The 12,938-nt window shown below is 36.6% G+C and overlaps 1 protein-coding gene and 1 long non-coding RNA gene across 3 annotated transcripts in view; one reads left to right on the plus strand and one right to left on the minus strand.

Moving 5' to 3' along the window:
- Positions 1–12,938, minus strand: part of LOC136844912 (uncharacterized) — a 511,857-nt gene that overhangs the window by 169,740 nt on the left and 329,179 nt on the right. The gene's annotated exons all lie outside the window — the stretch shown is intronic.
- LOC136844911 (long-chain-fatty-acid--CoA ligase ACSBG2-like) overlaps positions 1,072–12,938 on the plus strand; it is a 227,558-nt gene continuing 215,691 nt past the window's right edge. The window contains exons 1-3 of the mRNA XM_067114238.1: positions 1,072–1,239; positions 12,374–12,586; positions 12,725–12,900. Coding sequence (XP_066970339.1) covers positions 12,524–12,586; positions 12,725–12,900 — 239 coding nt within the window. The 5' untranslated portion in view covers positions 1,072–1,239; positions 12,374–12,523. The remainder of the gene's footprint in view (positions 1,240–12,373; positions 12,587–12,724; positions 12,901–12,938) is intronic.

A 12,938-nucleotide genomic window follows, 5' to 3' on the forward strand; every position in this document is an offset into this window, starting at 1 on the left:
TTCCGCAAAAATACCTTGATCACTTAGGATTATCCATTTTGTAAAAAATTAAAATAAAATGTGTGTAGATATCAAATAAATCACTGTACTGAATACTGCTCTTTTTAATTCCAAGACTGAGAAGAAAAACTCTCAAAAATGGTTCTTCCTGAAAGTGAGGTAAAATTTTGAATTCTATGATTGGCAAGTGATAATATATATATATATATATATATATATATATATATATATATATATATATATATATATATATATATATATATATATATGTGTGTGTGTGTGTGTGTGTGTGTTTATAAATCACATTAACACGTGATTTGTTTATCACACATCACCACAGTTGCCACTGTGCTGGAGCGACTGTACACACAAACGAAGGCCTGTACATTAATTATGGGTGAACACATATATGCAACAAGAAGAATCATGTAATGATACTATAAAATGTCTTTAGTACAAGAGAGGCACAGAGACATACAAGGAGAATTTATTATCTAGATACAATATGTAAATGGGGAAGAGAGCTAAGGAGGAAGACAGGGACACAGGGTACAATGACAGATTTATATGGTGTGGAGAGAGAGAGAGAGAGAGAGAGAGAGAGAGAGATGTTACATGGTACAATGACGAATTTATATGTTGTGGAGAGAGAGAGAGAGAGAGAGAGAGAGAGAGAGAGAGAGAGAGAGAGAGAGAGAGGTCACTGGGTACAATGACAGAGTTACATGCTGTGGAGAGAAAGAGAGAGATTTACCCCGGCTGCAGTAAAAAGAGATATGGATGTGCATCCAAACACAAGGGAAGGAACAGGAAGGGAGTGCACCAAATCCAAATAAATTTCAAGACAAATGGCCCTGCCTATTGAAGATAAAATTGGTCTCTCGCATACCTCTACCAACAACCCTGCTCACTGAAGTTGCCTATCGCTTTCGTTAGATTCCTCTTGATACTGCGCTCATGAGGAATTTTGGACGTTGCAGACATTCAACCCGTTCCTATATTCATTCCTATATTCAATGTAACTCCTACCTAGAATTGATACCACCAACAGAAACCACCATATGAAGCAAATCTCACTGAGCGACGGTTCCGACACTGAAGGGTATAGGAGTTGCCAATCTGTCTCGTAATAACAGCTGATCAGGGTTAAACTGGCATTAACCCAATCGTATCTCTGGACTGAGAAAACTTGTCATTCACAGTGAACCACAAGGACAGCAAACATCTTTATCGTCAAAGGTAACGCATAACGTACTGACGTTGTTATTAATCACGTATCATAACATGTCATTCAGAAACTGATGTGGAATTTCAGAATAAGGTGTGTCCGAACAACAGTGGATGACAGTAAGAAAACGACCTTGAGTTTAGTGTGACTTTCAAAAATAGCAACTTGTTTCAAGAATAAACTTGTTACTAACTTGAACAATGTTTTGTTAGAACATAATAGTTTCAGCAGTGATATTAATTTATGGTTATCGCTGAATGAATACCAGATTCTACATTACAGTGGGCAACAACAGGTGTCCTTGAAACGAGAGGCTGATAACTCTTACAGGCTTACAGATGCAACTTCTGCCCTGATATCTTGAGAAAGTTTTCTTGTAGGATATTCCAATTGTGCATCCAACGACAAAGCAGCCTTCTCCCCTTAATTAAAAAAAATATATATATCGAGCAAACAACACCAATACGCGTGAGAAAATGACACAAAGCGGGTTAATTCTTGGTCAGCACAAAAATTTTTTATACCCTTTTCTTTTTGTCAACTTAGCCAAGTTCAGTCTTAGTGACACCCAGATAACTCCATTTGTCCAACAACTAAAGAATCGTGGACAAACAGGGTAATAACTAGCAATAACTTGGATTTATCCGGAAAGTTTTGGAGTAAAAGCGCCACAATATTATTAAAATAGTTTTACCATACCACTGAGCTGACTAATCAGCTCTCATAGGGCTGGCCCGAAGGATAAGGATGAAATACCAGGTCTAAGCCACAGGCCTAGAACTGGGACCAAACAGGTCATTCGCATGATGATGAATAAATGAAAATGAAATTTAAAAGAAAAAACTGTATAACTAACATGCTTTACTCTGAAACGCATGTATACAATAAATACATTCGTTCGTTTCCTTGCATACAAAAAAAAAAATTAAGATTAAAAAGAATAAAATAAAATTTCATAAAAATTAAAAATTAAAATTCAGAATTACAATTTTTTTTTCCGTTCAACGCCCTACAGTTCTTAATGAAAGTTAAAATTGGGATGACTGAAAATGTAAAAGATTCTGATAAAATTTCCCCCATCGATTTATTTCAAAAGGTTGATACTCGCTGTTGATTATAATTTGGACAGTCGCACACCACATGTTTGACTGTTATCAACACTTTGCATTCTGGGCATTCGGGAGGAGGGCCATGTGGACTGTTCATCAAGTGTCAATGTGTCAAACGAGTATGGCCTATTCGCAGACGCGTCAGATTTACTTGTGTGTGTGTCTCTCTCTGACACGATGAGCTCCATTTTTCAACGCTGGATTTTATGTTTCAATTTATTATTTATGGGTTCCTCGTTCCATATATTTTGCCATTTATTTATAATGATTGTTTTTATATGTTATGTAATCACTAATTGAGATTTTTATATTTGCTCTTGCCATGCGGACTGCTTCTTTAGCTGCTTTATCAGCTTCCTCATTTCCTTTGATCCCTACATGGGCAGGGATCCAACATATTTCAATATTTTTTCCACATTATTATACAATTTGTGGAGTTCATATTTAATTTCCTGTACAATATTATTTTTTGAGTAGTAACCTTGAATGGCTTCTATAGCGCTTCTTGAGTCGCTAAAAATAACAAAGTTATTGAATGATAATTGCTTTATAATTTTGATGGCTACTGCGATTGCACACAACTCTGCTGTGAAGACTGAAGCATTATTAGGCAAAGATAACTGATATGACTTGTTCTGGGATATAGCTGCATATCCTATTCCATGTTGTGATTTAGACCCATCTGTATAAATTGCGTAACGTGAATGTTTTTGTCTTATATGATCTATGGCTTTTTGTCTATGGTATTCTGGGGTATATGAGGAACTTTTTGATAAATATTTCAACTGAGTGCAAGTCCTTATTTTATTCGTAGTCCAATGGGGTGGTAACTTCACTCTTGAAGGTACTTGCATATCTATGTTCAGTGACTCAAACAATCTATTGGCTCTAATTGGGAAAGGGGGTGGATGATTGTTTATAAATACATCCCTTAGATCAAATAGATTTTTTGTTGGTGAATCACTTGCCCTGATTCTTAATGCACTTTTCATTGTTATGAACTCTCTATGGAGGAACAGTGGCAGTTCGCTACATTCGACTTGTACTGAGGAGACTGGTGAGGATCTAAATGCTCCTGTGCATATTCTTAGTCCTTCACTGTGAATTGGATCTAATATTTTCAGTGCTGCTTCTGATGCTGAACCATATATTTCACTTCCGTAGTCAATGATTGATAACACTGCTGCTTTATACAGTATGGTAAGAGCATGTCTATCAGCTCCCCAATTAGTGTGTGATAGTTTTTTAATTAGACTTAGCGCCCTTTTGCATTTTGATTTTATGTAAGTTATATGGGCTTTCCAATTCAGTGTGCATCAAATATTAATCCTAAAAATTTTGCAGTTTGGTTAATTGGTATATTATAAGGTTTCTGATTTTCAATTCTATTTCTTCACCTTTTTTCCAGTTTTTATTTTTATAAAACACGACAGCTTGAGTTTTTTCTATGGATAACCTAAAGCCTACAGATGAGGTCCATTCATCTATTTTTATTATCGTTTTATTAATCATTCGTTCTGCATGCTTTATGCGTGATGCTGTATAACATATGGCAAAATCATCCATATACAGGTTACTCTTAATTCCGACCGGTAGCATGTTACTGATATCATTAATTGCAATGTAAACAGAGTACCACTAAGGACACTCCCTTGTGGAACTCCATTTTCAAGTGGAAATGTCTTGGAATAAACATTATCTATTCTCACTTGGAAAGTGCGATCAGTCAAAGTTTTTAATAAACTTAGGAAGATAGCCGCGTATGTTTTTATGTAATGTTTTTAATATTGCATACCTCCATGTAGTGTCGTATGCCTTTTGGATGTCAAAAAAGACAGCTACTGTAATTTGCTTTCTTTCAAATCCTCTACGTATGTGGTCTTCCTTATTAGATAGAGAATCTAATGTAGATCGATTACGTTGTGAGCCAAACTGGGAAGGAGTTAACATTTTATTTTCACGTATGTGCCATGTAAGTCGTGCATTTACCATTTTCTCCAACAACTTGCATAGACAACTTGTTAAAGATATTGGTCTGTAATTGTTCACATTACTATGGTCTCTTCCAGGCTTTGGTATAGGAATTATTATGGCATTTCGCCATTCATCTAGAAACAAGTTTCTGAGCCATAAATGATTGTAAAGTTTCAACAAGTATGATTTTGCCGAAGGTGCTAGGTGGCAGATCATTTCAAAGCAAATATCATCACCTCCAGGAGCAGATTCATTGCTGTTCAAGAGAGCATATTCCAGTTCATCCATATTGAATTTCTTATTATAATATATATATCTTCCTTTGTTTCAAAATTAAGCATTATAGATTCTTGATTTAATTTTTCCATTTTGATTTTTTTTAGAATATTATCCACAACACTGATATGTTTTTCTTTGTAATATTCTAAATGTTCAATACACATGCAACCTTCTTCATGAGATTTGATGTTTGTTTTTTCCTTATTCCTATACCTCATGAAATTTCTTATGGTGTTGGTTAGACTTTCTTTAGTTATAGTATTATTTTTGTGGCACATTGCTACAAAGCATTTACTACAACCACATGTGTCTTTTTGTTGTTCCTTCTTGGTTTTTCTTGTGGTGCCTATAATTGGTGATGGGTGAATTTCTTTGCTTTCATCGTAGTTATCTGTGTGTTGGTTTTCCATTTCACCTGAACTTTGTGATTCTGCTCCCAAGGTATTATTGTTACTATGGGAGACAGTGGAATGTTTGGTTTAGTGTTCTGTTTCTGAACTTTAGCTTTTGGTGAGATTGGTGGGTTATTTATCTTTTTACAGCTTTGTTTGGTGGAATTAGGTGGGGTCTTATCTAACTGCCTTTTCCGAGTTGTGTTATCCATTTTATTACATTCTTGTGATTTTAATTCTTCGTCTTTCTCTATGTCAATACTCGTATCTATTTCTGGTAAATCTATTGTCAACTGTGATATTGTCATTGTTATATGAAATCTCCATTGCAGAGCTCTTTTGATCATGTATTTTTTTTAGTAATATTTCTTGATTTTTATTGCCATTCACTTCAGTTTGGGTATTGTTTGATTTTGAAGTATCTGCATACCTAAATTTCTTGGCTGGGTCATTCAATCCTCTGACTTTCAGTTCTAGCTTTGCTTCCCTAATCGACATTCCAGTTCGTTCTTGTAGTAATTTAAGTTCGGTATTGTAAATATAGAATGCACATGTTTTAGATCGGGCATGATGTTCTAGGCCACAATTTATGCATTTTGGTTGGCCACAGTCCCAGCGTGTTTTATGTTCTTGCGAACTGCAATAGGCACATCTGGGAAAATTTCTGCATTTGATGGCTGTATGGCCATATTTGCAACAGTTCTTGCATTGCATGGGTTTGGGAACATAAGGTCTTAGTTCCTTGTTTAATCCAAGTATTTTCATTTTCAAGGGCAAGGTTTGGCCACTGAACTTTATTTTTGCTATTTTGATAGATTTATTTTTGTCTTTCCTGCTTGGCACCTCATATAGTTCGCAGTCTTCAACATTGCTGTATCTTTTCTGTAATGAATCTAGAAACATTGATTTGTTCTGTATTTCTTCTTCTAGATTTGGTAATATCACTGTGCCTTGTACACTGTATTTCTTCTTCTAGATTTGGTAATATCACTGTGCCTTGTACACTGTTCATGGTATCATGCCTTGTGGCGCTTATATTTATGTTCTCAATTTTGTTAATATTTTGATAATTTTCCGACTGGATTCTCGTTGTTGTTTCAACCAGCCATTCCCTTTTTTTAATTTGTCTTATGCTCATCTCTTGTGATGGGCATCGGTTCAGCAAGTAATTTTCCAATTTTAGTAAGGATATGTCTTGGTCGGCTTGTAAATTCAAAAACCTTGACCCGTTTGATTCTCCAAAAAAGGGAATCAACGTGAATCAAGGTTGAGTCTGGTCTATATTTTCTTTTGTTTATTCTTTTAGGCTCCAAAGGGCCCTCAGTTGAAAAGTTTGAACTATTTTTTGTTCCTTTTTTTGAAAGGGACACAGGCACAGAAACATCTGGCTCAAAGGAGAATGGTTCCAATGTAACAATGCAAGGTCCTCCTTTTACAGGGACATCCTTTTTCTCGCATGGGTCATCAACATTTGGAGAATTTTCAATCTCCAAGGTGGGTGCAGAGGTCGTCATCTGTGCCAAAACAGTATCATCATAGGCCTCAGGGGTACTCGATTCTTTAACGTTACTATTCATAAAGATCGAATAAAGGAAAAAAAAAATATACCTGAACACTTTGAAAAGATATCATTAGCCTTTCATGGGGGTTATTCTTCCACTAATGGCACAAGTGAGAGCCGACTCCCAAATGTCCGCCCCCTACCCTACCCCACAGGGGATGGCACAATACGATTAGAGTGGCCCAAGTGTAAGCCAAACCTGCTTGCTAGGACCACGAGTATTACAAGAATACAATCATCCCCACCCTAATCGTATTATGGGCAAGAATGCTGGATTCTATCTCTAGAATGCCAAGAGTGGTCCCGTGGCCCTAAAGAATAGTTCCGCCTTTGAGCTATCAATCTGATAACTCTCAGGTCCGAACATTATCGGGAGTTGATTATCCCACCACAGTTCTCACTATTTAGCTTCGGATATAAACCCATTCCCAACTATGATATCTTTTCCTGTTTATCAGGTCCAATAAATTTTAGTAAAAGTGGAAAATTCCACAAAGATTAATCCAAACAAATATACAATGGCATATGGGACTCTTGGACTTGAACCCGGGAACAGATTCCTGGGGTTCAAGAGCCCCCTCACCACGTCAAGTGGTCCCAAAACGAGGGGGAAAAGCGCCACAACTTGAGTTCTGTTGTGAATGTACAATCACAGCTCGTTTCTCTCTCCTTGTTACACGTGTATGGCCTCGTATTTGTCAGTTCATTGTTTTTGTTATTAATTGTCTCAAAATTAATTGTTCAAGGTTAACGTAGCAGCTAAGCCGAAAATTGATGAAATTTGGGTGAATTTTCCCAGTATTACACGTGGCAAAACTCTGAGGAGATATAAGAGTAGCCTCGTCGATTCTAAAATATTATTATCATCATTATACACTGAGTGAATTTACAGTGATAGTGCACATAATCTTATTTGTCTACCACACTGATGTAGAATACAGAATAGAATATAGAATTTAGGCCAAAGGCCAAACGCTGGTACCTATGAGGTCATTCAGCGCTGAAACGGAAATTGACAGTAAAAAAGGTTAAAAGGTGTAACAGGAGGAAAACCTTGCATTTGCATTATGAATCATTTGTTAGGAGAGGGTGGGAAGCAAGATGGAAGAAGGAGAATATGAACGGAGGTAAAGTAATAGGAATAAAAGGTTGCTGCTAGGGGCCGAAGAAACGCTGCAAAGAACCTAAAATAATGCCTACAGTGCATCGCATGAGGTGCTCTGACGGCAATAACCCCATAAGGGGGACACTGAAGTGTCTCCGCAAAACACAACTGATCTTTGGTCCAGCAAAACTCAGAATAAATTGCTTGAAAATTATATGAAAATATAAACCTGGGAATTTCCACCGATTCAATATTTCTCAAAAAATTTTTCTGGGAATGGCAAATAGACTTTCTAGTATAACCTGTGTGGATTTTATCTAAAATTAAGCCCTTGAAATGTATGACGCGATTCAGAATTTCTGGTAAATCATTCTATAGAAAATATAACTACGCAAAAACTCATTTTTTTCTGTTGAGCAGCTTAACTCTATATGTGGAATATGTCAATCGCATGCTAACTTGTGCGCCTTTTAGTTTTCTGTAAAAGATAACTACTGAGATGGCTTTGTCTGTCCGTCCGCACTTTTTCTGTCCGCCCTCAGATCTTAAAAACTATTGAGGCAAGAGGGCTGCATATTGATATGTTGATCATCCACCCTCCAATCATCAAATATACCAAATTGCAGCCTTCTAGCCTCAGTAGTTTTTATTTTAATTAAGGCTAAAGTTAACCATGATCGTGCATCTGGCAACGCTACAGGACAGGCTACCACCGGGCCGTGGCTGAAAGTTTCACGGGCCGCGGCTCATACAGCATTATACGTTGCCCACAAAAAACCCGATTGCGCCGAAGAAACTTCGGCGCATTTTTTACTCGTTTACAGTGTTCTCCCTTTTTTATTTTGAAGATTTTTGTTAATAGAATACGAAAGGAAGATCCCAACGTTTAAATTCTTCGAAAGTAGAACAGACTTAATGCCAAGAACCCGGTCTTACTCTGCACTTGATCTTCACAGTGCTTCCCACTCAAGCAACTGACGATGAATGAATGCCTTTGAAAGTCATTTCCCACAATGGTGTTCATCGTTTTCTACTTCTTGTCCTTCAACTTTAATCTGTGCTTGCGCAAATGCGCGCACACACACACACACACACACACACACACACACACACACACACACACACACACATATATATATATATATATATATATATATATATATATATATATATATATATATATATATATATATATATATATATAATATATTGTAAAGACCAAATATTTGTGTTTTTTAAGTCATATATATAAGCAGTTGTAAAGACCAAATATTTGTGTTTTTAAGAAATATACCGTTTTAAAATCCTCTTCTGATGGCTTTAGCTGACCACAAGCAGCCATTGCTATTCGTCACTCCTGTGAAATGTGTAACACTAACTGAAATCATCCATGAATGAAGTCGCTGTTGGGGTCTTGTCAATTTGAATTTGCCGTATTTAACAGTTTCATCCTTACTGTCTGCTCTCTCACAGATGTTGTCAAGAAAAAAGTGGTTGGAGATGGAGGAGGGGGTTGGGACTGGAGTAACGAATGAAGTTGTCAGACCTATAGTCAATTTTTTTAAATCTGGCAAACTTGCACTTAGCTGCTTGCCTTTGATTAGGATGGACGTCCTGTTGTCCGAATCTCACAGTTTTGTTTTCACAATGTTTCAGAATTGTGATTATACGGTCATAGAGCGAGTTAAGAGCTAAGTTATGCAATGTTGTGTATATACCATTTGTAATAAACGGAAGTATTAAGAACTTACATACCGAATTATTATATATATTCAACAGTTATGAAACAACACTTACCGAAGCCGTAGACTAGAAATATGTTTCAAACGCATAAACTTTAGTGTTTAATTTCTAGCTAGATTTCTAGCGCAATCATGCCATTAGTAGTTTGGAATTAACAAAAATGTATTTACTGTACATTGCTGAAGGTTCTCTAACGCCTAAGAACAAAAAAACTATTGTAGAAATTTAAGTTTGGCGGAAAAGTTGAGGAGGTGGAGTTGTGGGCGGAACAGCTAAAGGGTTGACGCAAGGTTGACATACTCTTAGCAGGAGGTTCAAATCTTGGTTGTGGTGCTCTTGTGTTCCTAAAATAATCATTAGGATGTTTATATATCATAACGCTAATTTTTTTCATTTCAAAAATACTGAAGACGGAATGTCATTAATATTTTAGGATATGTATAAAGGCAAATTGAACATGCATTGAATTTATGAATACTTTTTTCTCTAGCTAGTGTGCTACAGTACTCTCTGCTATATAAAATTTCAGTAAATTGACTATTCTTCAACTACAGATTTTCAGTTAGGTCTTTGCCTGGTGTTTGAAGTTCCTTCATGTGTGCTTTGATCTGTATAGTCTCTTGTGGCCATGGCTGAAATAGGTGAAATAGATAGTCAGGCACCTGCTCAATAGCCGATTCTAAACTGAATAATTCTGGTTGTAAGTGGTGTGTGCAGACGACAACTCACCGGCTGTTCCTCCCACAACTCCACCTCCTCAACTTTTCCGCCAAGCTTAAATTTCTACGATAGTTTTTCGTTCTTAGGCGTTAGAGAACCTTCAGCAATGTACAATAAATACGTTTTTGTTATTTCCAAACCACTAATGGCACGATGGCGCTAAAAATCTAACTAGAAATTAAACATTGAAGTTCATGCGTTTTAAACATTTCTAGTCTACGGCTTCGGTAAGTGTTGTTTCATAATTGATAAATATATAAAATAATTCATTATGTAAGTTCTTAATACTTCCGTTTATTACAACTGGTATTTATATAACATTACATAATTTAGCTCTTAACTCGCTCTATGACCATATAATCACAATTGTGAAACAGTGTGAAAACAAAACTGTGAGATTCGGACAACAGGACGTCCATCCAATCAGCGGCAAGCAGCTAAGTGCAAGTTTGCCAGGTTTAAAAAAACAGACTATAGGATAAGCAGAAGGTGATGTTTTAATAAAACAAGTAAAAAATGCGCCGAACTTTTCTGTACGGCACAAAATCAAGGCCACCGAAAATAGATCTATCTTTCAGTGGTCTTGATACAATGCTGTATGATCCGCCGCCATGAAACTTTCAGCCAATTTGCAGCCCCCTAGCCTCAGTAGCTTTTAAGATCTGAGGGTGGACAGAAAAAGTGCGGACGGACAGACAGCCATCTCAATTGTTTTCCTTTACAGAAAACTAAAAAAACACAACAAACATTACATAGTTTGCTAAACAGAATGCATCCTATATCTAAAGAGATGGGATCCAAAATAAATCACAGTAAAACAGACGCCATGAGACTGGAGTACGCAAGAAAAAAAGGATGAAATAAGATTGCACTGAGAGAGGTTGAATCTGTCGGTTATTTAGGAACAATGATGATATCCAGTACAAGTTCTCTCGAGTTGTAATGATAATGAAAAATTACCTAAAAGATTTTGTCGATTTGACCATAAAACTTTACGAATATATTAAGTCAGATGGCAGGATACTTAGAAAAGATATACACCACAAGGGGAATTAAGAGGTTCCATATAGATGAGATAATGGTGAAAGGGAGATTGTGATGTCTTGGACATGTCCTTTGCACAACCCCTGAGAGAACAGTATAATGACTGTGTCGGCTGGTCACCTGTAGGTAACAGAACAGTTGGAAGACCCAGACCTACTTATCTAAGAACTGTGAGAAGCGGTGCTGGACATAAGTTGAGACAAAGCACATGAAAGACAAGAGGGGCAGAATTTTACAAAGGGATTGCATCATGCTGAGGTGGGTGGGAGCGACGACGATGATGATGTGTGTTTGTGTGTGTACATAGTACACAATACACATACATATATAAACATACATACTTAAACACACACACACACACATGTATATTCAGAGGAAGACCGACGAAAACCACACATAACTAGGCTGTCTTTTTTTTTTATTTTATAGCCAACGTTTCGTAATTATCTACAGAATTATATCCTCAAGGCTATGCATCAGAAAAGATAAAAAACAATTATAAGTACAGTCTTAGAATACATTTAAAATATTACAGAGTAAGAATGAAGTAAATAATAATAAAAACACAACCAACCTAGAGGTGAGACAGTAAGGAACTAAATGGAAAGAAACCACCACAGAAAGAAGTTAAGCTAAATACAGTTGACTAGCAGATGTATGAGTATTTAAGGATGGTACAAGCTGTTTTATAAATAACGACTCTAGGATTGTTAAATCTTGAGGGTTGGCAGTATGACTATGACACTAAAATCTTTGTTCTCAATGTAGGTTTTACACTGTTTTGAATGGTTCCTGATATTGGAGTGCTCTGGGTTCTAGATTCTGTTACACGTGCGAAAACTAACAGAGTTTCGAACTATTTTCATGTTTACAACTATACAACTCTTCATCAAACAATCTTCTTTTTCCCACAACTATCCTGCATTTTACAACCGAACGATGTAGTGATTTAATTCCCTCTCCTATCTATTCTATACATGCAAGGTCTTCTTGTTGACTATAGACCCCATCTGTAAATATTGCAAACTCCTTAAAGACAAGCTAAAAATTATACTTAAAAACTATCTGAATTTTCAATTCTAGTTTCCAATTTCATCAGGTTTGGAAGGAAACCGTTCTAAGTTACATTATAACACCAAACATATATATTTTTGGGAATTATGAGTTCTGCTGAATGCCTTCCTAATGGTTTTCTTACAAATCAAGATAACTTTACAGGTGGTTTTCCAACAGTCGTGTAAGGACCATACAAACAACTTGCAAGCTTTAGCTTAATTCCTTATTGTAAGTTACAGTGTACTTGATCCAGTACATTAATCAACTCTCAATCACGTGTTACGAGATTCCTTGTGTCTTGCTGCCACAACCATGGGTGACCCAGTAGCTGTAACAGAACTTCCTCAATCAGAGCCGAGAAATGGGCCAGACCAGGTAGGATATGTTTGTACTTTTTCATGACAATTTTTTCTGTTCAAAGGAACTATGGTTTCGATTTAGCATATCAAATTACTTTTATACACTTGTCAAAATTTTAAGACTTTCAATTGCGAAAAACACTACAATTTACAGATCCTGCCAGCAACTTGCATTAAGACGTCAGAGGCTCATGAGCCTGTGCAACTGCAAATCACTGAAGAGGGACCTGCATCAGAGAAACCAGTATCTGTCCACACACTGCTGAAGGAAGCAGCCACACAACATTCAAAGCATCCTGCACTTGCAATCAAGAGGGATGGTGCTTGGAAGTAGGTTTCCTTGAGTGTTGTAAGCGTTCTTTTTAAAC

Source organism: Macrobrachium rosenbergii, chromosome 13 (genome assembly GCF_040412425.1).
Source record: "Macrobrachium rosenbergii isolate ZJJX-2024 chromosome 13, ASM4041242v1, whole genome shotgun sequence".
NCBI classification, from domain to species: domain Eukaryota; kingdom Metazoa; phylum Arthropoda; class Malacostraca; order Decapoda; family Palaemonidae; genus Macrobrachium; species Macrobrachium rosenbergii.